The sequence below is a fragment of the Temnothorax nylanderi genome, unplaced genomic scaffold (genome assembly GCF_030848795.1).
Source record: "Temnothorax nylanderi isolate EJ_2023f unplaced genomic scaffold, tnyl_v1.0 TNYL_tig0011_pilon, whole genome shotgun sequence".
In the NCBI taxonomy this organism is placed as follows: Eukaryota; Metazoa; Arthropoda; class Insecta; order Hymenoptera; family Formicidae; genus Temnothorax; species Temnothorax nylanderi.
The window spans coordinates 1,417,340-1,445,002 of NW_027249073.1; the positions used below are offsets into that span (position 1 = coordinate 1,417,340).

General features: G+C 40.4%; 5 protein-coding genes across 5 annotated transcripts; 2 read left to right on the forward strand and 3 right to left on the reverse strand.

Annotated features, from left to right (window-relative positions):
• Window positions 1–8: 8 nt before the first annotated feature.
• LOC139767668 (uncharacterized) lies at window positions 9–1,329 on the reverse strand. Its single transcript, XM_071697195.1, has 4 exons — window positions 1,133–1,329; window positions 655–892; window positions 499–587; window positions 9–429 (listed from the first exon to the last, which is right to left on the reverse strand). Exons 2-4 carry the CDS (start codon window positions 857–859, stop codon window positions 217–219), a joined length of 507 nt encoding a protein of 168 aa, XP_071553296.1. The 5' UTR covers window positions 860–892; window positions 1,133–1,329; the 3' UTR covers window positions 9–216.
• Window positions 1,330–2,237: 908 nt separating this feature from the next.
• LOC139767667 (uncharacterized) lies at window positions 2,238–4,717 on the reverse strand. The gene is made up of 3 exons (XM_071697192.1): window positions 3,522–4,717; window positions 3,177–3,311; window positions 2,238–2,670 (listed from the first exon to the last, which is right to left on the reverse strand). Exons 1-3 carry the CDS (start codon window positions 3,748–3,750, stop codon window positions 2,474–2,476), a joined length of 561 nt encoding a protein of 186 aa, XP_071553293.1. The 5' UTR covers window positions 3,751–4,717; the 3' UTR covers window positions 2,238–2,473.
• A 1,749-nt stretch (window positions 4,718–6,466) lies between these two features.
• On the forward strand, window positions 6,467–14,161 carry LOC139767666 (uncharacterized). The gene is made up of 3 exons (XM_071697191.1): window positions 6,467–7,576; window positions 7,766–11,548; window positions 11,636–14,161. The coding sequence occupies exons 1-3, from the start codon at window positions 6,505–6,507 to the stop codon at window positions 13,459–13,461; spliced, it is 6,681 nt and encodes a 2,226-aa protein (XP_071553292.1). The 5' UTR covers window positions 6,467–6,504; the 3' UTR covers window positions 13,462–14,161.
• Window positions 14,162–14,371: 210 nt separating this feature from the next.
• LOC139767607 (U-scoloptoxin(01)-Er1a) lies at window positions 14,372–15,834 on the reverse strand. Its single transcript, XM_071697052.1, has 3 exons — window positions 15,818–15,834; window positions 15,407–15,672; window positions 14,372–15,325 (listed from the first exon to the last, which is right to left on the reverse strand). The coding sequence occupies exons 2-3, from the start codon at window positions 15,574–15,576 to the stop codon at window positions 15,190–15,192; spliced, it is 306 nt and encodes a 101-aa protein (XP_071553153.1). The 5' UTR covers window positions 15,577–15,672; window positions 15,818–15,834; the 3' UTR covers window positions 14,372–15,189.
• A 1,283-nt stretch (window positions 15,835–17,117) lies between these two features.
• On the forward strand, window positions 17,118–25,379 carry Conv (insulin like growth factor binding protein acid labile subunit convoluted). Its single transcript, XM_071697196.1, has 12 exons — window positions 17,118–17,396; window positions 20,693–20,950; window positions 21,073–21,360; window positions 21,593–21,830; window positions 21,903–22,149; window positions 22,230–22,484; window positions 22,604–22,920; window positions 22,993–23,290; window positions 23,375–23,855; window positions 23,974–24,237; window positions 24,386–24,614; window positions 24,718–25,379. The coding sequence occupies exons 2-12, from the start codon at window positions 20,701–20,703 to the stop codon at window positions 25,061–25,063; spliced, it is 3,213 nt and encodes a 1,070-aa protein (XP_071553297.1). The 5' UTR covers window positions 17,118–17,396; window positions 20,693–20,700; the 3' UTR covers window positions 25,064–25,379.
• Window positions 25,380–27,663: the final 2,284 nt, after the last annotated feature.

Consider the following 27,663-nt stretch of genomic DNA (forward strand, 5'->3'; position numbering starts at 1 on the left):
AATATATATAACGTATGTAGAAAATAATTTAATAATTTCTATATAAGAACATGTAAATAACTTTGAAAATTAATAAATTAATTTTGCACATTGAGCGTTACGAACTCTCGATCGATATCACAGATATCCCCCCGTACTTTTGAGTGTACCGCTTTGGAAAATTGGTTCTGCATCACGAGAATATATTGTTCTTATTGTCACACTCGTATGCGTATTTTATCTACCGAACCATTCGTCCTCGTCCTCGGGTTGACCGTGATGTCCGTGACGATAGTGTGCGTGATGATGCGGTCGACGGACTATAACTTCCGAGTTTTGAGAGCTTCTGATCAAATTGTAGATCATTATTGCGATTGCTAATTGCGCCACCATGATACTCCTTAAAAGTGATATTTTAATGGTCGCTAGGGCGCCCGGTAGAGAGAGTATCTGGAAAAGAGACGGATTTTATCATTTCTTCTAGGGAGGAATGTTTAATGAGAACAGTAAATAAGAAACCTGCATAATAAATGGCGTCATCAGCATCATGTATCCTATTCTTTCTAATGGACTTTTCTTATTCTTGCTTCTTGCTTGCACTTCCGTCTCTAAAGAAGAGAAATCTTAATCTTCCTCAAAGATAAAGTGCAGAGTAAATTTAAATACTGTCAATACCTCGTAGTAGGTCGTGAACTCTCACATGAATATTGATTTCACTGTTCGCCAAGCAAAACTTGATTCCCGGGAAGATTTTCAAGCTTTGAGTTTTGCTGAGGCTGATTTGGGAATTGTTCCATCTTTCTTCAGCTTCAATTAACAGTTTTGACGATGTTACTAGCCAGATAATAATATGGCAAACGAAAACCTTTGCCCCATTCATGTTCTCGAATTTACAATGGATTTATATTATTGACTGAAATATATATATCGAGAATTATTTACAAATTTTCTTCCAAAATAGAAGATGTATTGCTGACGATTATATTTATTAAATTTATACACGATGTTAAGGTAAATTCTCAAAATAATAAATCTATACATTTTTTATAATTATCTGCACATACAATTGATAAATTTGATAAATTTAATAAAGATTTAAAACTACTCTACCGTTAAATTATTTTACAAATTACTTAATATTTTTATAACTTACGTTATGTTTTTTTATGTTGTATGAAACATGAGATTATATGATGCTAGATCCACACTTATATCATTTTCACGGTAACTGTGCATCTATATTACACTATTTTATGATGTGTCATCAGTGATACTCGTGACCCGCTCACAGTTAATTAAACGAACATTTCACTAACGTACAAAAGATACCAAATGAAACTCTTTTAGAAACTTTTATTCGTCTGATCTTCTCTCCGATATACACTATATAACGCGTCGTTCTCCTGTTCGCTTGCCATGTAGACTGCACGATGTTACGCGAAGCGCAGTAGAGATATTTTACTTTTTTGTTTCATTCAGATACCCCACGCCAGGTTACCTTAGGCCGGGAAAACTGGGTCTCGTTTACCGGAGAATGCTATTTACAGCGGAACCGACGTAACATGAATATGGCTCGCTCAGTGGTCACTCGCTACAGCGGTCACTGGCCGCTCGTCGATAAATATATTAATTTTAGCAATCTAGGAGAATGTGGGGATAAGAGATTTCTCTAAAAACATCTATTTCTAATAATATTTAATTCCTTATAAATATATCCTTATTTCTAACATGAGGTATGTGTGTAGTTAATTCTTAAATATAAATACTTTTCGTTTTGTACGGAAATGTAGTTCTACATTATACGCATTTCACAAAACTATAGGCCAAATTAATATTTTGTATGTAATTGTTGTTTGATGAACATGATGATAGAGATAAATGTATCTTTTTTTAAATTTGCCATGCAATGTGCGTAGGACATTATCCAATACGTTTACGTATTTTGAAGGCACATCGTGTGGTACATCTCATATATAATATGTGTAATAAATATTATATCATGATAAATAAATTATCAATAAATAATTACATATTTATTGCGTTATAAAACGCTACTTGTATTTCCTTTAGAAAAGGAATTTCGCTCTTTATACTTTGCAAACTTATAATTATTATCATAAGTTAGGAAAATTCCTTTGGTATACCTGTATCTGCTTAATTTACAGTAAAATATGCGAAGAACTCGGTCACAGCGTAAAAAGACCTATTTTAAATTGACATTCTAATTCTTATTTTTCGCACGAATAAGTGCTTCCAAAAATAGCGTCTGAATAGCAATGCCATGGCGAATATTAATATCTACAGCCATAAAAAGTCAGATATTAATAATATTATTTGAATAAATTAATAAACGCAAAAAGACAAAGAATGTCTTAAAATCATACAAATAGTGTAGCTTCTATTGATGGCTATTACGTTTTGTTATGACCTTTTTTTGGTTAATGGCTTTTCAGTAAAAATCTCCTGGTCGAAATATATGTAATTTATATGAATTTTATCCCTTATAGTAATAAGGGTCCTCATATGCAGGGGCACTCGCCCAACTTTGGTATATTTGTGGGTGACCATGGGGAAAAGCGCTGTGAACGTGTACGTGAACTGGCTGTTGTGATGGCCATGGTTGCGTTGTGTGGTGGCCGGAATGAAGTTTCGTCAGAAAGGTGCTCAGTTTAAGTACCAGCAATATGATTCCTGCAAATAGTGAAACGCAGGGATTAAAACTTCCGTTCCGTATATGTTAAGAGAAGCCATGTATACATTTTACGGATTGGAGAATCTTATAAAACTTAATATATTCTAACAACAATAAATTTAACGGATGGATAAGTAAGTGAACCGGTTATCGAGCGAAATGAAAATTGTAATAATAAATTTTACGATTACGACTGTTACGACAGGATTTTGTTATTCACGATGATGAATAATAAATTTAAGTAATTTATCAATTAACAAGAAATGAATAAAACATTTTTTTATGTCAAATTATTTATCAATAATTATGAGAAATACTGGGATAAGTAAAAAGTTTTACGTGTGAATCTAACGCTCTTGAGTACTGAACTCATATATTCAGTAAATGGGTCAGCAATATCACTTAATCATGTATGCAGGTTACGCCGTCCACAGGTAGCCACGAGACTGTTAAACATTTGTGTGGGTGACATTTTTCATTGGGTTATGAAAGTAACGGTGCTTACCTACAATAAGTCCCTTCGCTGAGAGCGCTATTATTAACATCATCATTGTCATCATCACTCCCATTTTATACATCATCGGCATCAGCATGAACTGAATTCTTTTGTGTCCAAAAGTGCGAGACTTTTCTTCAATTTCTGCATAATATATATCAATATAATCAACATTATTATTTATAATTTTAAAATGGATACATATTTTAAATAATTATATGTATAATCACTTCAGTAAAGAAATTAATGTTGAAATTTATGATTCTATTATCGCAAAAAAGTTTTTCTAATTCTACTTTTTCTAATGCTTATTTTTTATTATAATAGACGTAGAAATAATGTTACGTTCCTCACCTTGAACTGGTTTCCTTTTGAATGCGTTTACCAGGATACTCCGAAGACTTTCGATGTCAGAAATCAGCGACGCTGGTTCCGGGACCAACTCCAGTTTCGTGGTGTTGCATCGTGCGATTTTATAGCTGTCCCTCGAAAATTTGACGTTCGCGGCCCTCGTTGCAAGCACATTTTTCGTAAATGCAGTCGCCAATAGCATGTACGCCAGGATCCGGCCAATCGCCTGCATTCTCAGACCGGTTTACCACCACCCGGACTCATCGACACTTACGATCCTTTTCTTTCGACCGATCTTTTTTCCCTCTGCCTTCTCCTGAACCTCCTGCGACTACACGAAATACGTGTTATTCGGACCCGCACGAGCAGCCGTATGATTCCCTCCGACTAACCGAGCGGTTCGAACTCGAAAGAGAATTGCCCGCTCGCTGCGCGCCGACTTTCTGCGCACCTCTTTCGGACTCCTTCTCGGTACCTATTTTACAAATACCTCAGAGAATCCGGAGAACGACCCGAATTCTAACGTTAGAAAGCATTCTTTTAACATACCGCATGTCTTACAATAAATTACACGGCGATAAAATTCTCTAATCCACAACTGTTGCTCGAGAAAACGTTTTACTGATAACTAATAATTTATATGTGAAATCCTTTTTTGATATATAAAATTTACTAGATCTCATTTTTAGCAGATCCTTTATTTAAACGATGTTACATTTTGATAAGAGGAGAAGTTTTAGGAATAACACGTACCTACCGTCTTTCACTTTTTACGTCACGTCACTGTCACGGTCATCGTGCAACGACCGTTCACGCGTGGCCATCACCTTGAAAAGGAGTGGCTGAACCAAGAGTAGTTGGAACGCATTGCTTCACAATTTTCCGATGAAATTCCCCGCAACACGTCGATTACACACGCGCGCACACTTGTATAATCTTCACTTCGGGAAATATTTTTACGAGTTTGGAATATCCGTTTGTGAACAGTATGCAATTGTGAACACATTTTTTCAAATTAGTTTTCTTGGTACTGCTTATTCTCCTAAATACCGCCGCGTCAATCTTCCAAACGCACGACAGCAGCAGCTACTTATTTGTGTAACGTTGCTGCAAGTAGTGGTCCTTAACGAATGATGCACCGCGCTTCCGACTAACTTAACAACTGCTGCCTGACCTCGTAACGAGACATTACAAGGAACATTATGCGTCATAAAGTTTATTAACGGTCTGGCGTCAGTAAGTAGCTCAAAGAAGAGTCATGGTTGATGATCGACGCGGTTTACCTCGTTACGCTTATTATAGAGCCGAAAAAGATTGCTGTACAGCTAGTTACGTTATTTCAATATAATTCCTGAATAAGGTAAAAGTATAAAATGCAAAAGATGCCCGAAATTATATTATAAAGAAATTACAGTTTTCTATAACGCTTTCTTGCAGCATAGAAAAAATGCGTTAATATTTTGGGGATTAACGTCAAGTGATTGAGACAATATGAAAATATCGAAAATCGTTAACGAGAATGGAACCGCAGGAAACGATGCCGAAGCAGTAAAAGCGGCATTAAACGTTGTGAACGCACCGTAAGCAAGGCAGACGGTAAAGGAAAGGCAATACAGGTTTATTGCATCGTCTTTGCGCATCCAGTACGGAAGGAGCGAAGAGAGGGAAGAAGTAGGGAGCATCGCGCCGACCATCTTGGAAAATAAAATTCGCTGTAAAAATGCATTACTCTCCACTCCCCACGCTAGGATGCCCCCTTCTTCCTGGCCATTCCTACGAGTCTCGATTCCTTCAAGGACTAAAAATTCAACCCTTTACACCAGCGCGAGCAGAGACCGCGCGAGCAAGACTGTATTAAATACGAACGCGAAACCCGATCTGTGATCTTTATTTATGCAACATCGCGTTCAAAGACCTACGGATTATTATTTTTCTTTGCTTCTTTCGATTTTCGCTTAAGAACTGCATTCGCTTGTCATCCATCGCTAATTAATTTGCTTTTGCATTCTAATTAATCAGGAGTTTTTATCTTTTTAAAAAACATCTGTGATTTCTTATCATTGATATAATTAAAATATAATTGGACGATATAGATGTTTACGACAAGACGTTTCCTAGTTAATTATAGGATATTATTATAATTAATAATAGTTTTCTTAATTAATAGAAATAATATAATCAATATCATTTCATTATATAAAAGAAAAGTAAAAGCGTTCCATTTTAAAAAAAGAAGAGTAAGAGATTTTTATGAGAATGGTCAAAAAAATATTTTAAAAATATTTACGACTGTAAAGTAATTAAGGGCCAATGAACAAGCAAAAATAGATGTTAAAAACAAAATTAAATTTATATATTAACTTTAATACAATGAAATGGGACATTTTAACTACACCGAGTCTTCATCAATCAAATAGATTAATTATATAGATTTAAAAACGGAAATCGAGTAAAGAGCGATATATTTAATTATGATATAGATTTTTATTTTAGACTCTGTTTCTCGGTATGCCCGATGTTGTGTATATGAGTTGATCGTAAAAATGCACGTGCACTTAGCTATGTTTACGGCGTTTCTCGTTTTCTTCTTCTAACGTATTGCCCCAAGCGCTAAGAGCGCTCGTAAACCATAATTGTCAAACGATCTGAAGTAAATGAACTTCCTCAGCTTCGTGACAAGCAACTCATGCCGTAAACAAGACAACTAACGCTCGAACGGTACGACTAATTTGCACGATTAATTGCGTTAAGGAAATCGCGTGTCGGGATAAATCGAGCGATCGATGCACCTGATGCCATTGCCATTTCCGCGCAGGAAACGCAACCGGTCGGCCACGGCGAACTCGTTGGCTGCGAAGCTCGTTACCCCGCAACCCCGAAGTAGCCGCGTAGAGGGGCACCGCAAAAATGGAAATGCCAGACTGTTATTCATCTACAGGTTTGCTTCTTCGTCCGTGAACTGGCTACAGTCGGCGTGCTTTAGGCGATGGTATGTGTATCACCATGTGTGTGGCTGACCATAGACCGGCTCAGAAGTGGCCGAGACATTCGCCTCTCGACCGCGACCATGAGAGCACTCAACTCTCGACGCCCACGGTCAACTACGAGCATCCACCGGCTCGTCCCTCTCTGTTTCATCCTTCTGCTTTGCGTCCTTCACGCACGAGCGCGGAGTGTGCCTCACGATGACGGCGGTGTCATTGCGGATCAAGTGCACGGCAAAATTTCGGAACCGGTGAGCGATTTCAATCCTGATGGCGTGGACAAGGAGGAAGTGGATCAAGCGCGAAAAAGCTTGGCGGTAGCAGAGGATAATACAGATGAAGATGTTAGTGGCGAAGAAAGAAAGGATCCAACGGAAGAGATACTCGTCGAGGATCCTGAAAAGATCCCGACCGAAGCTGCCGAAGGTGATGAAGGTAGCTTACTGTTTGTGGCGAAGAAAAGACGACGGAACGACGTGAGCCTCTCCGGTAAGCCCGTGTTGCAGGATGGCGAGAATGTCGCACAGACCGTCGAAGAGAATGCGCAGAAGGACGAAGGTATTCGACGATTTGACGCACAGATCGAGTCCGACGATACCGTGGAACTGGACCAACGAAAGATACCGGACAGTATCACGGAGGACAGTTCGAATTCCCAGAGAGATACCATTGAGATCAGCGTCGAACAATTGCACGAGGATGTGAAAAACGTGGATGTGAACGGCGACGAAGATAGGGCGGAGCCGGAAGGAGAGAAACATGCAGACCCTTCTTCCAATCTTGAAGAGAATTTGGAGGACGCCAGCTCGAAACAGACGGAAAATATAGATCTAAATAAGGAAGAAACGGGACAGATCGAGAATGTGGCGGAACATAATTTGGATGAGGCACGAATAGAGAATACCGAGGATGTGAGTGAGGATGTACGCAATGAGCTTCGTAGCTTACATCTTGCTCAAGCGGAAGAAACCGAGAAGAATCAAGAAGAACACGTCGTCGATGAGGTTTCGGACGATGAAGAAATCGGTGACAAAGATCTGAATCTGAACAGAGAGAATAGAGCCAGCGTTCCAGGTAAGTCCAAGTACAAGAGTTCGACTGTCTATCTAAATGCTGAGCAGGGCAATTTGCCCGGTCGAGAGCAAGAGTCGATCGTGGATGGTCAAATAAAAAAATTGATATCTATACGAAATGACGCCCTTGAATCCATCGGCAATGATGCGAAACAGTCGGAAAAATTTGATGAAGAAAGTTTTCTTTCAGAGAAATCGGTTGAGGTCGACGCTGCTGAAAAGGACGAGATTCGCAATCAACGTGATAGAGACGTGAACGTGGTAGCGACGACTCAGAGTGAGGATCTTGATCAATCACTTCCAACGACGGAAACTTTAAACCGCCTTGAGAAGTGGAAGAGTCAAGCCGCGTTTCTTCAGGATCAAATCAAGAACAGAACGTTTCTTCAGTATTTGAGGGAACAGGCGATCCAGGTGCTCCCTGACATTCCGAAATTTACGGAAATTGAGTTGCTGAATACTTTGAAGAATATCGCGCTAACGCGGGAATCACCTGCGAATGAAACGTACTGGGCTAGCTTGAACACAACTGAATTAACCGAGAACCAATTGGAAATAATAAAGTGCGCCGAGCAACTGGTGCAGACGAAGCAGCGACAGTCGTTTGTGCAGAACATGGGGGAATGCATTAGCGGTCTCAGTGTCTTGAATTGCATACGCATCTTCGTCTGGCCCGTCGTGCTCGACAATCTCCCGGAGCCAGTCAAGCAGTCTCTGAACAACTTATCTCCGATCGAGATAAACTTGATTGACCTGTTTCAGGGTAACAGGGCCAAGTCCGCAAGATCGGAGAGCAACGTACATCGTCCGCGGCTGCTGACGCCCGAGTTTATTGTCTTCAACATTCTAAAGGGCGCTCTGGAGTCGAAAGTCACCTACGATTTGGCGCCGAGCTACATCGATCCGACGAATGAAACCCTGAGGGCCCTGCTCACCGTCGGTCAACTCCAGATCCTGCAGATGGCCGAGAAACTTCTACCCGGTGAGATACGTCGCGAATATTCCGACAGGATGTTCTCGTGCGTGCGCAGGTTCGAGTACTTCAGCTGCGTCAAGTACTTCGCCTGGCCGATGGTGAAACAGTATCATCCGACGCTGCCGGCTTTCCCGGATTACCAGAGTTGGTACCCGGGATCGATAGCGTTATACCCGCAGTATCCTATCGTTCCTTTTCCCAGTTTCGTGGGCGAGCTTCCGGAAGTCGTCGAGGCTGACGCTACGAGAATGCGGAAGCCTAAGCCAGAAGCGGTGATCGTGAACATCCTTCAGAATACCCTGAAGGAGCACGCGAAGGTATCACCTCCATCTCTCGCCAGTACGGATTCTTACGTCGCTGTACTCCCCCCGGAACAATTACTGTCGATACACATGGCTGAGCAGCTACTTCCTATTCCGTATCGTCCGGAATTTGTTCAGAAGACCGTTAAATGTATTCAAGAATACAATTATGTGACCTGTATTAAGTATTCCACTTGGCCGACGGTCAAGCAATTTAATCCCGGTCTACCGGATATTTCCGATTGGCTACCGGACTGGCAGTTGCCCGATGTTTTCGGTTATTTCCCGGATTTTCAGTTTCCCGATTTTTCCTCGTTTTTACCGCCGTTTTGGGGAGGCAGCCAGCCATCGACTACACCGACTCCACCGATCACTGAAACACCATCGGAATCTAGTAATTCCACTGCAGGAGAATCGCCCGGTCCGATTTCCACATTATTATCTCGTCAAAGTGAAGTTTCTTCTAAAGCATCCAGCGAGTTAGAGAACAAGGTTACAGATATTTTAACAAAGGTACGTACTTCCCTGAGAGCGACACCGAAAAATTCGCATTTAGTCGTCAGCGAAAACGTAATTGTTTTGACAGCCATCACTGAGAAACAACTTAACATATTGCGATTAGCAGAGAGCCTTGTACCGCCCCCGGCACGGGCTCCTCTCGTCGCTCAAGTTATGTCTTGCCTCCAGACGAACAACGACTTTCTCAACTGCACCAGATACGTCATTTGGCCCACGGTCGCTCTTTACGTTCCCAATTTCCCCGAGTTTCCCAATGATTTATCACTCACCCAACGACCACCAAAACAAGAAGATCAAGCATCATTGAAAGACAGGAACGCTTCGCATCAGGCTAACAAGGACCAGCAGGAGTGGAATAAATCGCAAACAAATTCCAACGTGAAGATTATCTCGAGAACGAAATTTCCGCAGAGTAACAGTCCCGTGATTAGCGTCACTGGTACTCGATTCGTGCCAATATTCACGGAACATCCCGAATCGGTGATACTCAACATTCTCAAGACGATTCAGCTGTCTTCGCCTAACGTGCGAGATGATCAGGGTGTCAAAATCACCGGCACGCAAGAGTTCGGCGATCTGCTTAACGATCAGCAATTGAATATCCTTAAGATAGCGGAGAGTTTGTTACCCGATGCAGCCCGTCCTGCTTCCGTCAATCGAATGATAGAATGCGTTCGCAAGGGTAACTTCTTAGAGTGCTCGAGGAACGTCCTATGGCCGAGTTTATCGGAATATTTTCCTAGACTGCCCAGCTTTCCAAATTTTGGAGGATATCCTCAAGCGACAAACAGTAAGTCCACGTTAACTCAGAATCTAACTGACCCATCACCATTTTCAGAGACTGACGTTAAAGTCGGCCAGCACGGAGACGCTACTGTTACCATCACAGACACCAGGTTCTATCCCATCTTTTCGGAACATCCGGAAGGTGTAATTTTAAAAATTCTCAAGGCCGTGCAGCATTCTACGCCGGGTGTCCTAACTTCAAGAGGATCGCCAATTACGTCTCACTTCACGGAACAGCAAGGTAATATTGTTCAGGTCGCAGAAAGTCTGTTACCGGAGTCGGCAAGGCCGGTCTTCGTGGAAAGGATGGTCACTTGCGTTCGAGAGAGCACGTTTCTCGAGTGCACGAGGAATATAGCTTGGCCAACTATTGCTCAATTCTTCCCGAGACTGCCAAACTTTCCCAATTTTGGAAGCTACCGAACTCTGCCGAGGACGAAACTCAATTTATCATCGATCCTACTGCATAACATTTATTCCGAGAATCAGACATCTAATGAGGAGAGTGAAAATACGCCGAAGACTGCTGTAGATACGATCGAGGATAAAATAGAGAATGCATTGAAGAATCTGTTGAGCAAGAACTCGTCGCCGCGTTTGGAAAATTCCTATCTGGACGTCAATAATCCTGTGATAGGCACTCTTCTAACTGGTCGAGAAATGAACATTGTTAGATTAGCGGAAAGGGCAATACCGGATTCGACACGTCGCGAATACGTAACCAACATGCTGGAATGCGCGAGAAGCAATAATTTCGTGACCTGCACCCAGCATGTCACTTGGCCGACCGTGAGGCAATTTTCGCCGAATCTGCCGAACTTCGAGGAGTTCTTCGGTCAATTTCCATTCCCCGGCGTCGGTCAAATTCCCGGTATCGGTCAGTTTCCTGGCGCGAGTCAGATTCCCGGAATTGGTCAGATTCCTGGCGCGGGTCAAATCCCTGGTATCGGACAGATTCCTGGCGGGGGTCAAATCCCCGGTATCGGACAGATTCCTGGCGGGGGTCAAATCCCCGGTTTCGGACAGATTCCTGGCGCGGGTCAAATCCCCGGTATCGGCCAGATTCCTGGCGCGGGCCAAATCCCCGGACAGATCCCGGGTATTCCCGGAAATCCTTTCGCCGAAAGCCCCAGCTTACCACAGTTTCCTTTCCCTCAAATCCCTATGTTACCAGGCGGATTTCAAATTCCTCAGTTTCCAGAATTGCCTAGCTTTGGCGGCATAAATTATTCGCAACTTGAAATTCTATCGGACGCGCCGCAGGAGTCGAAATCGCAGGAGGCCAAGTCGCAGACGAAGGAGCAGACGATTCAGTCAAAAGTTGCGCACGTAGTGGAGCAGACGAACCAGATAAGTGGAGCATCGAGAGCTTCGAAAACTTCGTCAGTAGGTGAATCAGTCTTATCCGTTAAACGCAGACTAGCTCTTTTTCTCGATATTCAAGATTATTAACTTATGTTTTTCTTTTATTTTCCAGACGAGCAAGGAGTCGTTCCCGGATATCCTGGACAACCGTCGAACATCCTCATAGATATTTCCAAGGAAAGAGTCCATTTGTCTGATCTTGAGCAACAGCGAGGTTCATTGTCGGAATCCGTTCTCTCGGGCGCATCGTCCAAGAAACACGAGAGGAGACGAAGAAGTACCGATCAATTATTAAATTCTTACTACGAGACCGAGGGAGAAATTAAACGGGCTTCGGAGACGACAATGGATAGCGTGTTCCCAAACATCACGGAATCCGACTTTCTTCAGCTTCTAGTTAATATTACGAAATCCGAGAAAATTGTGGAAAGAAATCCCGAAAAGAATCCAAAGAAATACTTCGTGGATACCTTAAATTCTACAGTCAGAAATTCTCTAACCGCCGATCAGTACGAGATCTTGAAACTGGTGGAAGATTTGAACGAGCATACCACGAATCGCGGTTTACTGTCGCAAGTAGTTCAGTGCATACTTAGCTTGAGCTTCATCAGATGCATGGGCATTTTCATCTGGCCAGTAATCACTAGCACCGTGCCATCTTTGATCGGCTTGCCGTCATTGCCTTTCGGAAGATCGACAGAGACCGAAGTACAGAATTTCTTTGGCATGTCTACGAACGATTTTGAGAAGGAACTGCTGACGAGGAAGGAATCCATGGAAAATATTTTCCTGGATTGGTACAAGACGGCGATGGAGGAAAAGTTTCAGGTAGATCTGGGTTTCCTGAAGCTTACTGGTTACGGGAACGGCGAAGTCGGCATCAGTTTCAGTGGATTCCGCGAGGGTAGAGCTACGAAGATCAAAGACAACAAGAACTTGCCGAGTATCCTGACGATCATCAGCGATATCATGGAAGAAGTACTGGATCAGCGGCCGGACCACGAGAAGATCAAGAAGGATAAGGAAAAGAAGGAGAGAAGTCTGGATGACGTGCAAGAGGCGAACTTTCAGCTTCTACAAGAAAGCGACGAGTACGCGGACATTAAGCGATCCATAAACGACGATCAGATAATCACCATGTTTCTGGATAAAATCAAGGCCAACGCAACGGATTTCGCCGATGGTGATGTCGCTCAGTTCCTCGACGTAGAGAACGCTTACAACGCTTTCAGCGTACTCTTCGGGACCCGTTTGAACGAGAAGTTTGCGAGCAGATTGAAGGCTTTTACCGAGGAACATCTAAAGAAAGATAATCCTGAGAAGCATATGAAGAATCTCAGCGCGGAGGAACTAAAGGTAACACCTTTGAAGGGAGAAATTACCTATGAGCTTGAAAAAGAATCTATGGAAAGTGAAGAGGAACGTAAAAGGGAACACCGTGGAAAGAACGAATTCAGATCTTTGCTGAATGAGTATTCAGAAAAGTTAGCGAAGCAGAAAGTTTTTACGGAGAAGCTCGAAGATCCAGATAACGATAATAGGATCAAGGACACTGAATCGTCCTCCGACAAGAATATACGCTCGGAATTGAGGATCCAGTTGCCACTTTTGCGAGAGGACTTTATGTCCAGGAAAGTCACGAGCACGGTGATACATCTCGGAAGAGCATTGAAGATGAAGATGAACACTTTGATGCCTGGAATCGGTTTCGTGATAAGTTTCATCATTCAAATGGCCTTGGCTCACGCGAGAGCGGCTGCTACCATGGCTGGTATGATCAGCAACATGGCCCTCGCATCGGCCATGTTCGGTATGATCCGACAAAGCTTGTTCGGGTCGGAAAATCCGCAGATTAAATATGTATACGACAATGATAAGATGGGTCCGGGGATTACTTGGCCGAACCACCATAGGTCATATTATCATCATGGAAAATAGTATTTTGATTCGCCCAATCAAGTTTACTTATCGTTCTTGATGTATACTATATTAAAATCTAAAATACTAAATGTGTGTGCCTTGTTAAGAATTTTATATACGTCTCTGTCGTTACAGACTTTCCTCGAAGTCTGAAACAAATCGGATTATATATTGGGTTAGCTTTAATTTTTTATATTAATATTGTCGTGGTCGCGTTCATAAAACAATGTAGTTTTGTGACGATTACGGTTTCTATGCCTAATAATTCTTTGCGTCAAAAAATTTCACTACTTCCTGAAAAGAGATTAGTTGAAGAGTTAGATATTAATAGTTTCTATGGATGCGTCCACATTGTCTTTCGATACATTTTACTTACATTTTAGCAACACGGGATTCAAATAGAGTATATTTTCAAAAGTTAGAATAGATAATATTTAGAATCTGAAGAAACGGTATTTTCGTAGATGGTTATGGAAACAATTCCTCGCAATTATAATCATGCGCCATTTCGCAGGAGATATTTATTTCATTGTCATGGGATTATATGGTGGTGGGTGACACTTTTTCATATTTTCTTAAAGATTATATAACGAGTACGGCATTAAAAATTATATGTCATACAGTCGTATCGCAGAAAGAATATTGAACTGCTAGCGTAGATTTTAAGACTGACATGCTCTTTAATTATGTCTGATTAAAAATAAATGAATTGTATCTACCTTGTATAATCCAGTAAATAATGCTGTTGTTCCCTCCAAATTATAATTATAAATTAATTAATTTTAATAATTTCAATTTTTTTATACAATAAATATTTTAATATTAATATAGTTATAAAGTTTTGCAAAAAAGATTATGTTATAACTAATACAACATTTGAAAATATTTAATAGACAGAAAACGGAACTCGATTATGAAGATTGTTAAGAGAATCAGAAATGTTAAGAATTGCATAAAATATAAGCTGAAAAATAAGATGAAAAAATCTAAAAAAATTCACATGCCGACATTATTTATAAAAGAGCTTATGTTTTCAATTTTATGCAATTCGTAATTTCTGTATGATTCTCCTTGCAAGAAGTAATAAAATTATACATGCATTTGCAAATGCATGTATAATTTTATTACTTCTGCAATAATGATATCGAAAATACCGGCGCTACAACTTTCAAGAACCTTGAGAAGTCAACAGTCAGGAATAAACTTGAGATTATTCTAGACTACCACGCTGAAGGTCTTTTCTCTCTCTTTTCGTGCATTTCTTTCTCTTTTTCTTTTATTTTTCACCAGTTTTACGCGTTGCATGTAGCAAATGTGTATCAGAACGCAACAAGAGCACAAAAGAGATCGGAGTTAAGATCATGATGTTACATGCAATCACTAGAACGTTGAACTACTACGAAAGCAAAATAATATTACCTTAGAATTCTATAAATATCATTATCTTACGTTTCTCGTGACGATTAAATATAAGCATAATATAATTTATCAATTTTAATTCCACTGATAAAATATTGCGTCAAAGAGAAAAAAATAAAGCAATTCCTTCAACAAATGTTGCATTGAAACGCAATTAATTGTCCGTACGCATAACTTCACGTCAAGCAGAGAAAGAAAAATAAAATAAATTAATTCCAATCAAAGCCGTTTGACGCGTATAATAATTTGATTTGTATAGAACTCTATAACGGTATAAACGTAAAATGCATAAATGAATACACAATGTGATGTAAGATAAGAATATTTTTAGTCAATCATGAGTGGCAAAACAGAAGGCACTATATCTTCTTGATCTACTTTCAATTCGTCTTCCTCCATAATTTCTTCTGTGATCGTTCTCGATTCAATGTCCGCGGAATAAGATAGTTCATTTAAGTAGTACCTGCAACAAATAATTATTAATTATGTCTTATAGAGAAACATATAATTTTCGATCGAGATCTGAAAATATCGTAAAACATACCATTCATGAGCGTGCTGACAATCGATATTTTCATCGTCCGTGCATATCCGCTGTTTCTGATCGAACACTGTATCATTAGCGCAGATCACTGGGAATCCATCGCCTGAATTTTCGCAAACATGAAATATCCTGCAATTGTAATCCACATCGGCGTAGAAGCCGGACGGCATATCCTTGCACGTAAAACGAAACGTTAGATTAGCGAATACGTCGATGTCGTTCTGTTCACTCGATATCTCCTCGTAAGTTTCCAAACGAGTTCTGTCCTGTATACAACATAATAATTTGTAATTTTTAACTTTAATCATAAAACACAATATATTATAAATAATTTTTAATTTTTAACTTTGATCACAAAACACAATATATTATAAATAATTTATCAAAGCAATTAAAAAAATAGATTCTTACAAAATGGTCCAAAGTAAGTTGATTCGTCATCTTTGTATCTGTATAACAAAAAATACACAAAAATAACTTTAAGCTTTCAAGCGATTACCGAAATTTGATACAGTTAATTTTGAAACTTACTCAATAATAATGAAAAGTTGAGCACGCATATTATAAAATAATTCATATTAATCGCAGTTTCTAAAGCGAACATTTTTTAATTTTTGATGCCGAGATTACAGTTCGATATTGACGAACGCTATCACTCGATCACTCGATGGATAACGCAACCGACTGCGCGACTACTCTTTGTCTGAAACTGTAGAACTCGAAGAGCTCAATGACCTTAATAGCCATGTAATTTCTGAAAAGGCCCGTCGTTCTTTCTCATTATCATTTAAACGACGCTTAACTTTCGCATCCTGCTTTGTTGAACGATGTTTTCAGAGAAGTGAGAGAATATCCAAAGAATAAAAAAATCCGAATAATTTTTTGAATGGAAAGATTAAAAATACTTTAACAAATTCGTAAAGAAGAAAAAGTGATAAATACGAATTGTTGAATTTTTTTAGCATAAAAGAAATAATGTAATATTTTTCTTAAACTTTTTAGTTGGAAATGTTTATTTAAATTAATCCGTGCACCAACAGATGTCGGCTTCATGCCGTAAATCGAGGGACTCAGTTGAGTACCAAGGTAACTACGCTACGTGAAGATACTTTCACTAGCATCAACCAATCCTAAGGTGCTACTCGACTTTCTTCTACGCGAGACTTTGCCAGGATCGTATCGTTACATGCCAGGTTAAATGTTATGTTATGTATTAAAATTATGCAATAATATTTATTTATTAACTTGTGTAATGTTTATAATTTGAAGAAACTAAAAATGCAGGTCAAAAAGAAAAAATATAAAAAGACAGATGAATGAAGAAATATTCATAATTTAATAGCTTTATTAATAATAATATAATCTTTATAATTTTTTACGTTCTTATTATAAAGAAAACTTAAAGTTGAACAAGTTAAATCTTTTTTAATCATTCGTAACGAATGATTAAAAATAATAGAAATTTTTTATATTCTTTACGAATGATTAAAAAATATTTAACTTTATTATTATTTTTGACTGTGTTTCATATTAACAGAAAGTTTGGTCAGATCACTAATGCAGCTGATCTGCCATGACCTTCGAAGATACAATTTTATCAAAATGTAATCGCGGCGAGTCTCTCCTTCTTTCTCTCGCAGTGGCACAAGGTGGGATGTCCACGAAAGGACAGCGCGTATCAACTGCCAATGAGGGAAGCCTTACTTCTCAGGCTGCCTTTCTCTTTACCTCCTTGCCTCGGCTCAGTTTTCACGGCAGCTTCATCCAGGAACCACATACAGAATGTCTTGAAGACACGCGGTGAAACACTCGAAACGTGTATTCCTCTCTATTCTTCTCTCTCATTCTTTCCGCTCCTGCATGGTGAGGACAAAAAAGGACAACCCACTCGGCGGGGAACATGTAACCCTGAGGATACCAGCAGTGCATCCTTGAAGAAAGTCACAACGACTTTCGTGCTTTTGAGAATTGTCGGGCAAAGTGTAACAAGGTACCGTGACTATTTTTGTGATAAATGATCAAATTGTTTTGTTCCTGTTATCTTGAAATTGAGAAATGCTAAAAAATTTCTTAATATAATTATTTCTTAATACAATAATTTCTTAAAAGTCTTGCAATTCGCCGACCGGTATTGGAATAATCACAGATATGACGTTGACATTCTGTATTACTGATAAGGAATAATGACTTATCAAATGGTTTATTAGACTTGTTATATCTTTAAATACCAAACGGTGCTAAGTTTCGTAATGTTCGCGGCTGGGTATCCACGTGTGTTTAGGCGCGTCATTTCTCCGCTCAGCAGACGGTGACTTTAAATGCGCGCACAGAACGTTACGCTTCTACCTTACTCGAACTAAGTGTCTTTAATATGTAACTAACTCACGTAGTTTTACACAAAGTTATTTTTATTTCATTGCGATAATAGTGATTTTTAATAATTACTCAGACTTAGTGTACTTAAAATTAAATATTAGTACAAATTATTTTACTTTTGAAGCGTTTATCATTCAATACAAGATTTTTATTTCCATTACATTATTTTAATCTTTAGACTCTAGAACAATAATAATAGTTTTACAAACAAAGTTCTTTATAAGTTATAGAATTTTATAAAATAATTGAGTATAGTCTTTATTTTAAATTTTTTAAAAAATTATTCTCGTTATAGAGTCGATGATATATTTTTAATTAGAGAGATAATGTAATATTACAAATAGGAAACCACACACGGTTAAAGAATGCAGACGTAGGGTGTTGCACCGTGCGGTATCCGCAAGGACGACTGGTGAAACGAAAATATTCTCACCTGTTATGTTGAAGAAATACACGGAAAAGTGCATCTCAGTTCAACAAGGGAGTTCTATAATGGGAACTAATTTTAGTACTTAACTGTGTTTATTACGATGGTTGTGGTGAATTTTTTACGTAAAGTCGACTGCCTTTGCTACGCTAGCACAATAGCTCTAATTGATAGACTTTCAGAAAGTGGAGCGTGGCGCAAGTTCTTTTTCTCTCTGCTGTCGTTCTTTCCGCTTTCGAAAAGCGGAAGTCTCACGTTTGGGAAAGCCTACTCTTTATTGATGGCTTTCATCGAGTTTCTAAATATATATTTTCGAGTCAGTATACAAATACGAGCAAAGAGTAACCATTCGAGTTTTGAGTCAGATACTTAAGATAGTTCAGTATAAATATTCAAGTATCGTTACGTCAATGGTACCTACTGGCGTACATTCATTTTTCTTAGATCCGATACGAGTTTGGTGTCACGAGAGACCAGCGTGATTCGGTCCAGTGGCTAGTTCCTTGGTTTATGAGGTAGAAATATCAACTGAAATAAAGTGAAAGGCGCGTGTGTTTTTCTCAGTATATCGTTTTGCTTATAAACTCTAGCATCTCAGATTCGCAGATTATACTGATGACAACTTAAAGCTTCTACGTATATAAATCCATAAATATACTTTTACTCAGCCTTATATCTCGCCTGAGATAAGCACGATGAATCTCCCTCGTTCATAATGCAGATGCTGTTGTTCTTCTTACATATTGTGCTCGTATATTATATATCGCGAGCGTTGTATACTGATGCTTGAACTAGATCACCGTGCCTTTCTTCTTGCCTGCTTGAATTACTAGGGCTGTAATAAGGCATAGTTTTCCATTTCTCAGATCGGTGGGTCCCACGATTATTTTAATTGTACGCTACCGTTAATTGCGGGAGCTTCGATACGACGATTCGATTAATAGACACTGGGATGTATCGAAAGTACAAATTGACAATTCAACTTTCATTGTTACCGCGCAATTGTTAATTAATGACAAAATTACATCGCAAATGTTTTTCATATAATAAAGAGAAAAATATGTTTCAATTCAATCAGGGAAAAGTTGGAAATAGGGATAAACAGTTACATATAAAATATAATTAATTACTAACAATGATAATTGTATCTTTTTTTCATGGCCGATCGATCTTTTCAAATCCACCCACATCCATCGTACTAAGACCAGATGATGATCTTTGAAAGGAGGTCGGTTATTATGCGAAGATTATATTTGCTAATCGTCCAAGTTTCGAAAGAAGGACAATCAATTTGCAATAATAACCGCAGTGCAGCGTCGTTGCACGCAGCCGTCAATTTTCTATCGAAATTTCATGCACGGTTACGCAGGTGGCTCATCGTTTTCGCGATAGTGCACAGTGAAAACGCATTGGTCTAATTGCGTTAACATTTCCGGATGGACAAGCCGCCGCTTTCGTAATTTTCTTTTGCAAGACGCGCAACACGAGGCAAATCGTAATTGACGTATGAGTTAAACGTCTCTACGATAGCTTATAATTTGCGACGTGACAGAAAGCGTGATCGCCGGAGTTGCGTGCCTCCTTTCTAGAATCGCGTGGGAAACGCTATCGTTGGTACACGATCAATGAATTAATTATGATTGAATCAGCGAAGCACGATCGACGAGAGGATCATCCGTGAGATCTTGATTTTTCACGGCGTTTTTTTGCTACGCACCCAGTGGTCGGTGCGTAGGTCACATCGTGCGTGGGTTGCGTCGAGTGCCTTGAAAAAAGCAGAGTCTCGTCTTCAAGGACACTTTTGGGCTATCGTGATAATCTTAGCGGTTAGTCACCTCCGCGCGCCTCGGAAATATCGAGAGATCGCGGGATCTCGGCAATTCACGTGGGATAATAAGCGACGGGATCGGATCGCGAATTCAACGACTGATGTAATCGTTCTTTTGCTTAAACATAGGCAACGAACTTCGAAGGACCCGTTGAACAATTCGCTCGCGAAAGGAGCTATTGCGATTTTGAAGCTGAACTGCGATTTTACTTATTAGGTGTGTAAGCTGCATGGTTATCGGCCTATTGATCTATTGTGTACGCGATTAACTAAGGGAGTTCACGCAGCGAAAACTTTCTCACATTTCAGACGAGACGCGCGTTGCGTCACAGGGTAACTAATTGAAACGTTCACCATAAACATAAACACATCATGAGTTTGCACCTTGTCTATAAAACAAATATCGGTATTAACCCTTGTGTGACGTAATATAAATGTAACATAGTCTTTCAACGTAATTTACTCTTTATTTTTATTGAAGAAGAGACTATGTAGATTATACCATGTATAATTATTTTAAACAATACTTTCTCATATAAAATGTATTGTTATATCTATTGTTGCATTTATTCGCACTCAGTTATTATGTAACTGTTGTATAACATGTAATTACGAAAATATTAAGTAGACTCCTTTTCCCTTTGTGTTTCTTAAGGTATTAAAATGTTATCGCCACTATTGCTGTTGGGCATGGTCGTGTGCATAATGGGCGGCTACGTGCCGCCCGGGCCGAGGTTCAGATGCCCCAAAAACGCGATTTACATTTACCCCTGCACTTGCCTTCGGGGTAGCGACAGGGGTTTGTACATCCGTTGTGAGAATACGAATCTGGCCAGTCTCAGCCTTGCCTTCACGAATCTGGGGAACGAGGGCATGCCGATCGAGGAACTGGTTCTATATAAATGTAACATAGGTGAGTCGATTTATTATCACGTCGTAGAAAAGAAGAGATACGTGTGTGTATATATAGCATTCTTGCGGAAGGTGACGAAATAAATCGGCTGAATGAACAATTCCGTTTTTGCGAATTCGCAGTACGATTTTATGGGCCCGCTCTGTATCCGTTGGACGTGCGAGTGCTGAAGTTCATCGACACGCCGCTGAGATTGATCGAGGAGCACAGCTTCCTCGGTGTGAACCGAACTCTTCAGGAGCTGTACGTGATAAACAGCGACTTGGAAAAATTCCCTCGCGAGGCCTTGCAGATTCTCGGCAATCTTAGCCTGTTGAGCATCACGGGGCATCGGATATCTACCTTGCCAGGAAATAGTTTCGGTGAAAGCGCGGCGGCTGCGAAGCTGGAAAAATTGGAGATTAGTAACGGTAATCATAATCTCATCGCGAGGTATCATCAGTAGGAAATGCACACCGTTTCTGATCATCTATCTTCTATCTATAAGATCTTCAAAACGATATAATTTTACGCGAGCTTAATTTTGATACTGCACACACAAAAATATGATTTTAATCAAATATTATTTCTTTACACAATATTTATATATAAGAGATCGTAAATATAAAATTATAATTCTTGACCGAGTTTTATATTTTTCAGGCACACTTTCTTCCTTGCCTGTGGAAGCACTAACGCCACTCAAGAAATTGAAAACTCTAGATCTTCACGGTAACAAAATAAAAGATTTGAAGAGGAATCAGTTCAAGGGTCTAAGAGACACTGAGTTTTTGGACATTTCTCACAATTTAATCGACAAATTAGACACATCTCACTTGGCCGATCTCGTCAAGATGGGATGGTGCAACATGTCGCACAACGCAATCGCCGATTTGAAAAGGTTGACAGACTTGAAGAAAGTAACTATGATTAAATTTTCGCAAGTTATCTAAGATCGTTTCTTTCGTTTTAGAGGAACCTTCGCTCGGAATTCTGTCTTAAAGGTCTTGAATTTGAGCCACAACAAGATCAGAAAACTCGACTCAAACACTTTTCGTGGCATGCGTTTTCTTAGACGGCTACATCTGAGTGACAATCAAATCGACGACGTGGGTCGTGGAACTTTCGGTTCCATTACCAGGATCGGCACCATCGATCTATCTCGGAACTTTATTAAAAAGATCGACTTCCAAATGTTCCATCAGCTGCAATTCGCTGAGGTATATACGTACATCTGAAAAATTATACTTATGTGTAATCCTTACACAATTTTCTTTTAATAACGAATTTGTCGGCGTAGCTTTTAGACGTTTCCGAGAATTTCGTGACGATCGTGGAGAAGCTGGCGTTTAAAGATATTTATTTGGCGAAAGTAAATCTGTCTCACAATGAGATTTCGAAGATCGAACCAGGCGCTTTTGAGAATTGTGTGAACATCACGTTATTGGATCTCAGCCACAATAAGCTCGAGAATATCTCCAAGTATTCCTTCGACAGCGTATCGTATGCTATGGAGCTACAACTCAGTTATAATCTATTTACGGCTCTAAATCAGGTAAGTAAAATTCTTTAGATGCGCAAACGATTAGACGATTCATATTGCTTTATTAAAATATTTATTTTTATTACGTCTATTAGTGAGAATAAATATTTTAAAAATATATCTTTTTGCAGATTCCAATGCACAACATGACGGGCCTGAAAATATTAAACGTTTCCCACAACCTGATACACTCCGTTCCACGACAAACTTTTCCAAAGCTGTACGAGCTTCACACGATCGACATATCGCACAACAATCTGTCCGAAATTCACAACGCCGTATTTCAGACGCTTTTCAGCTTGCGATTCTTGAACATGTCACACAATTCTTTGGAGAAGATAAAACCATCGACGTTCGGGCCGTTGCCGACGCTTCTGGAACTCGATATGAGCTACAATCAATTGAACGACGTTGCACGCGGTAGTCTCACTCGATTGGCCAGTTGCAGGTGCGTCGCTGTCCATTAATAAAATTGAGAAATGTTATTCCTGCAAAATAAAATACGTCTATTACATTTTAGGAGTTTAACGGTGAAAAATAATCGCCTGACGAAGATTTTCCAACTGCCGATTTCTCTGGGCCATTTGGACTTCTCGGAGAATCTGTTGGAAGAGATTCCGAGCACCGATGTGTGGCCTGCGATGAATGCGCTACTCTCGCTGGACCTTTCGCGGAATCGGCTGGGCGATAACCTGCAGGACGGGAGTTTTGAAAACCTGCTGACCTTGAGAATCTTAAACCTGCAAGCGAATAACATTACAAAGCCGCCCTGGCAAGCGCTCGGCAGTCTGAGCAGTCTGCAGTATCTTTATCTGCAGGTAAGACAAAAATTTTTATGGGGCAATGCGTTCCCCCCGAGGTACAGGTAATCTTCCGGATTTTTACCGACGGAAATATTTCAGGATAATTACTTGACGAAACTGGAAAAAGCCGCCTTCGGCCGTCTACCGATAGTGTTCGAGCTGAACCTGGCGAACAATAAAATAAACAACGTAACGAGCCGGACGTTCGAGGGCCTGCTGCAGCTGCTAACATTGAACCTGACGAACAACAACATCAGCTACATACCGAACGGCGCGTTTCAGGGTCTGGTGTCTCTGCGAACACTCGACCTGTCGCACAATAGATTGGAGAAGCTAGACAACAAGACGCACGGACTGCTCGACGACTGTCTGTCTCTGGAGAGGCTAAACCTTAGTCATAACAAGATATCATTTATTACCCGGAAGACCCTGCCGAACGATCCCTGGATCCCTTATAGGCTGAAGGAAGTCGACATATCCTACAACACAATGCCGGTCGTCACTTTCGACCTCATCGCCGGTGCTAAGAAGATTCAATACTTAAATCTCTCTTATAATAACATTAATGAGATCAGAAGATGTGAGTAGTAAACTGGGAATGTCGCTTTTAATAGCTTCGACAATTAATCGAGTAATGGCTTACCGGCCGATGTTTCCTGCTGAGAATCGCCGTTTATTAGAGCGTTGCCTTATTTCAGATGTAATCGGGAATTTAACGGCTTTGCAGACTCTGGATCTATCGCACAATGACATAAATGACGTCTCCGATCGAGACGTCTTTGTACCGCCGTTAAATTTAACCAACTTGCACTTAAGTAACAATCATCTGAGCCATGTGCCTCTCGACAAAATTCTACCGTTGCCAAATCTAAAATTTCTCGACTTGGAAGAAAACGAGATCGGCGTCTTCGACGAGAGGTTCATGAAGATTATTCAGAACGGCACTGTGCTCAGATACTCCGGTAACGATAGATTAAATAATAAAAAAAAAACAAAGAATAATGGAACTCATAATTAAATCGCTAAAAGAAATTAAAAATTATATTAGAAATCAAATTTTCTTTGTCACACATAGATGTTTAAAAAATATATACTTTTATCTCATGTTAGGAAATCCCATGCACTGTGATTGTCATGTGCGGCCATTGAAAAGGTGGCTAAAAGCTCAAACGCAGCTTCCGACGGAATGGTCGAACGTGATGTGTAAGAGTCCGAATTATCTCGCAAATAAATTTATCTCGGAGATAACCGAGGATCTCACGAACTGCGGCGAGAGGGACATTCAAGAGGAGCCTGAACTCGATATCACACCCGACGTGAAATATCGAAGTATCGACTAGTACGTTCTATTTTAGACATATATATATATTGCATTGTTAAATTTCCGTTATAAATATTCTTGACAATTTCAAATAATCATAAATCATAATTTTCTTCATCAGTAATAACGAGGATAAGAGTTGGAAAGCGACGTGGTACGTGACGTCGCGCGAAGACATCGGCGACTTTTACGTGGTGGTTCGGGAATCCGGCAGCAGCAAATCCATGATCGAGAAGGACGTCGTTTACAGCGAGCGATCTTTCAGGATCCACGATTTGAAGGAGTCGAGCACCAAGTACGAGCTCTGCGTGCTCGCGCGCGATTCCGTGGGGAACGTCAAGCACTATAGAAATTCGCAGTGTCAGATTTTGAATCAGCGTGACTCCAGCTCGTCCGCTAGCCTCAGGGCGAGCCTGTACTTCGTGATAGTCGTTGCTTCCTTCTGCACCCTTATGAGATTTCGTTAACCTGCCGAAACTAGTGTTTACAATTCTTAGGAAGATATCTAACGTTCTCTGTGGAAATAGTAAGATGAACACACGATGAAGTATCTTCACATATCGCTAGCTCAGTTAAATATTTCCGATTTACTTATCTTAGGCTTTTATCTACGTCGCGTTGAAGCGCGAAGCGATGTGATTGTACAATAAATTAATATATTCCTCGAAAAAAGTGATACGCTGTGTGTGTTGTACATAGACCGTATTGTATTTTGCTCGGAAGTAGGGACGTTGAACGTCGTTGTGTATTTATTTTTGTAAAATATATATCTTGTACAAGTCACATATATTGTTGTCATTTAACAGGAATGGATTAATCAAGATTTGACATAAAAAGAAAACGTGTCTGATAACCGCGGCCGGATCCATGCAATAATTAACAATTTAAGTATACGAGAGGGATTAGTCGATGATTAGTGGACGAATCGTCTTAAATAAGGACCGACTAATCCCACGATATTAATTTGCTGTCGCGTTGTTTTACAGGCGTAGCCTGTTCCGCGGCTAATAAAGTGTTCGCGACTTACTGAAAAAATTCTCAAGGAAGTCAGCGGTCTCTCGAGCTTTGCGTAGTAAGATTATTTCATTATCTCGTGAGGAGACCGTAATTAGTATCCACGATAAAACGTGGTGCATCGTGTTGCGCTAAAAAAAAAGGAAGAACGGGGGGTTTTTAATGAGGGCGAGAAACAGTGGAAGAGTCGTCGTTTCCGCGAAAGGGCACGCCGTCGCGAATTTATTAGCGTCGTTATAGAAGATGTGTCGATTACACTCATTCGCGACGACGACGATGACGACGACACGACGTTGGTTTTTCTTTTATTATTCGCACTTCGTTAACGCAGTCGCGCGATGGCAATTATCGGTAACCCCGCGTGATCACGATATCCCGAGAGAAAGAGACAATGCCCCTCGCGCGCACGCGAGTTCGGTGGATTAACGGGAATTTAAATTACACGACGCACGGGCGTATTTGATTAATATAGCTTCGGTTGGCATACCGGAAAAAAAACAATGCACACACGCCTCTTGCCGTTCTGCTCGGCGGCCTGCCCCCTCGATCGGGATTAACGTCGCTTTAACGCTTAATTAACGGAGTATTCCTCGGCAAAAAGCACCGATCTTCGTTGCTTCAGCAAAATTACAGGTTTTATGACAGTTACGAGTACGTGTTTTTGAAATCTTATCTGATTGATTTTATTATTAAATCTTTATTACTTACGTGAGATACAAATCAATTGTCTTTTTTCTCATATTATTTTTATTTCGCACACTTTCCATTTTCAATGAAAACGGAAGATGAATAAAAAGATAAAGAGATGTTAAATGATAAAATAATGCCGTTTCAGAAAATTTCTGTGTCTTGCGATCCTTGGATCTGCGATATCTGTAAGATACGAGATTTCGTTTCGATATTCATATCTGGTTACGAAATATCTAACCAGACACTTTCACCAGAGGCCCAATAATGGCTAAGAAGTATCGTGCACGAGCAGGTACGAGCTCTCACGAAGAACCACGAAGATGGTACCCCCGTGTGGGCCCCGCGGGACAGACATCTACTTGTCTGGGTTCTTGTCGGGGCCCAAGAGACCTCGAGGTTCTTAGGCATGGTAAATTTACATTTGTCTCTTCCCTCGTCGACAAATTGCCGCGACCACGTCGACGTTATTGACTTCCGTCGTAAAAATCGCTGACTCAGGAAGGACAAGCATATTTAAATTCTACAGTCTACACGATTATCATCGATAGAAAAAGTTCGCACGCCTCCTCCGTGACCTCGTGTCACCTTACTATCATTTATTTTCTAACTTGTCAATGGATATTAATTCATCGCGTTCGCAAAACGTCGTCGTTAGGCGTTTTAATGCCGTTTTTTCTCCGCGGCACTGGTCATCGCAGCCTGTGAGCGTATGAATAAAGTAGGCAGAACACATTTACATACGCCGCTTTGGGCAGTGACTCACGATGCATCCATGTAAGGCCCAGAGCGAGAGGTGCCGTTGGCCCCACACGCCTACGTTAAAACGTTCGCCCGTCCGTAAGCCGAAGACAAAGGGAGGAAAAAAAAGAAGAAATAAAAGATAACCCGTTCTGTAAAAGGTTCGTCTGCGCGATATCGGCTCACGATTCGTCGAAGATATTGAGACCGCGTCTGTAAGGCCCAAATCCTTGGCGCTTGGCGCAGGATCTCGCGTATCGGGGCGTGATCGACTCTGCAGGGTGGTGAGACACGCCTCTATCTGGAATACCTCGATGAATCTTCTTCAGCCTATAAATCAATTAGCGCGAGGGACTTGTTATATCTTCCCGCAAGTTATTCCGGCCCGCAAGCTCATTCCGGTTATCAGATAAGCACGCGCAACGTACACACGCAAGCGCGAACGCATACGTGCGATCGTGCCATTGCGATCGGTTTGCGGCGGCTGCCACTTTCTCATCCGTGTGTCTTTTGTTTCTCGATGACAATGGCGTATGGGGCTTATTATGCCCACGGATGATGCTGGACCGCAAATCCGGCTAACATAATTACCAGAAATATTAATTTAACTCCGGATAAGTAGCGC

Excerpts from the sequence above, each read along its gene's own strand:
- LOC139767667 (XM_071697192.1), bottom strand. The coding sequence starts at position 3,750 with ATGCAGGCGATTGGCCGGATCCTGGCGTACATGCTATTGGCGACTGCA. Across the intron at positions 3,312-3,521 it reads CAAAAGGAAACCAGTTCAAG|AAATTGAAGAAAAGTCTCGC; the intron begins GTGAGGAACGTA and ends TATATTATGCAG. Across the intron at positions 2,671-3,176 it reads AGCGAAGGGACTTATTGTAG|GAATCATATTGCTGGTACTT; the intron begins GTAAGCACCGTT and ends CACTATTTGCAG.
- LOC139767607 (XM_071697052.1), bottom strand. The coding sequence starts at position 15,576 with ATGCCGTCCGGCTTCTACGCCGATGTGGATTACAATTGCAGGATATTT. Across the intron at positions 15,326-15,406 it reads TGTCAGCACGCTCATGAATG|GTACTACTTAAATGAACTAT; the intron begins GTATGTTTTACG and ends TATTTGTTGCAG.
- LOC139767668 (XM_071697195.1), bottom strand. The coding sequence starts at position 859 with ATGAATGGGGCAAAGGTTTTCGTTTGCCATATTATTATCTGGCTAGTA. Across the intron at positions 588-654 it reads AGTTCACGACCTACTACGAG|AGACGGAAGTGCAAGCAAGA; the intron begins GTATTGACAGTA and ends TCTCTTCTTTAG. Across the intron at positions 430-498 it reads TGACGCCATTTATTATGCAG|ATACTCTCTCTACCGGGCGC; the intron begins GTTTCTTATTTA and ends TCTCTTTTCCAG.
- LOC139767666 (XM_071697191.1), top strand. The coding sequence starts at position 6,505 with ATGGTATGTGTATCACCATGTGTGTGGCTGACCATAGACCGGCTCAGA. Across the intron at positions 7,577-7,765 it reads GAATAGAGCCAGCGTTCCAG|AGAAATCGGTTGAGGTCGAC; the intron begins GTAAGTCCAAGT and ends GTTTTCTTTCAG. Across the intron at positions 11,549-11,635 it reads TTCGAAAACTTCGTCAGTAG|ACGAGCAAGGAGTCGTTCCC; the intron begins GTGAATCAGTCT and ends TTTATTTTCCAG.
- Conv (XM_071697196.1), top strand. The coding sequence starts at position 20,701 with ATGTTATCGCCACTATTGCTGTTGGGCATGGTCGTGTGCATAATGGGC. Across the intron at positions 21,361-21,592 it reads AAAATTGGAGATTAGTAACG|GCACACTTTCTTCCTTGCCT; the intron begins GTAATCATAATC and ends TATATTTTTCAG. Across the intron at positions 21,831-21,902 it reads GCAATCGCCGATTTGAAAAG|AGGAACCTTCGCTCGGAATT; the intron begins GTTGACAGACTT and ends CTTTCGTTTTAG.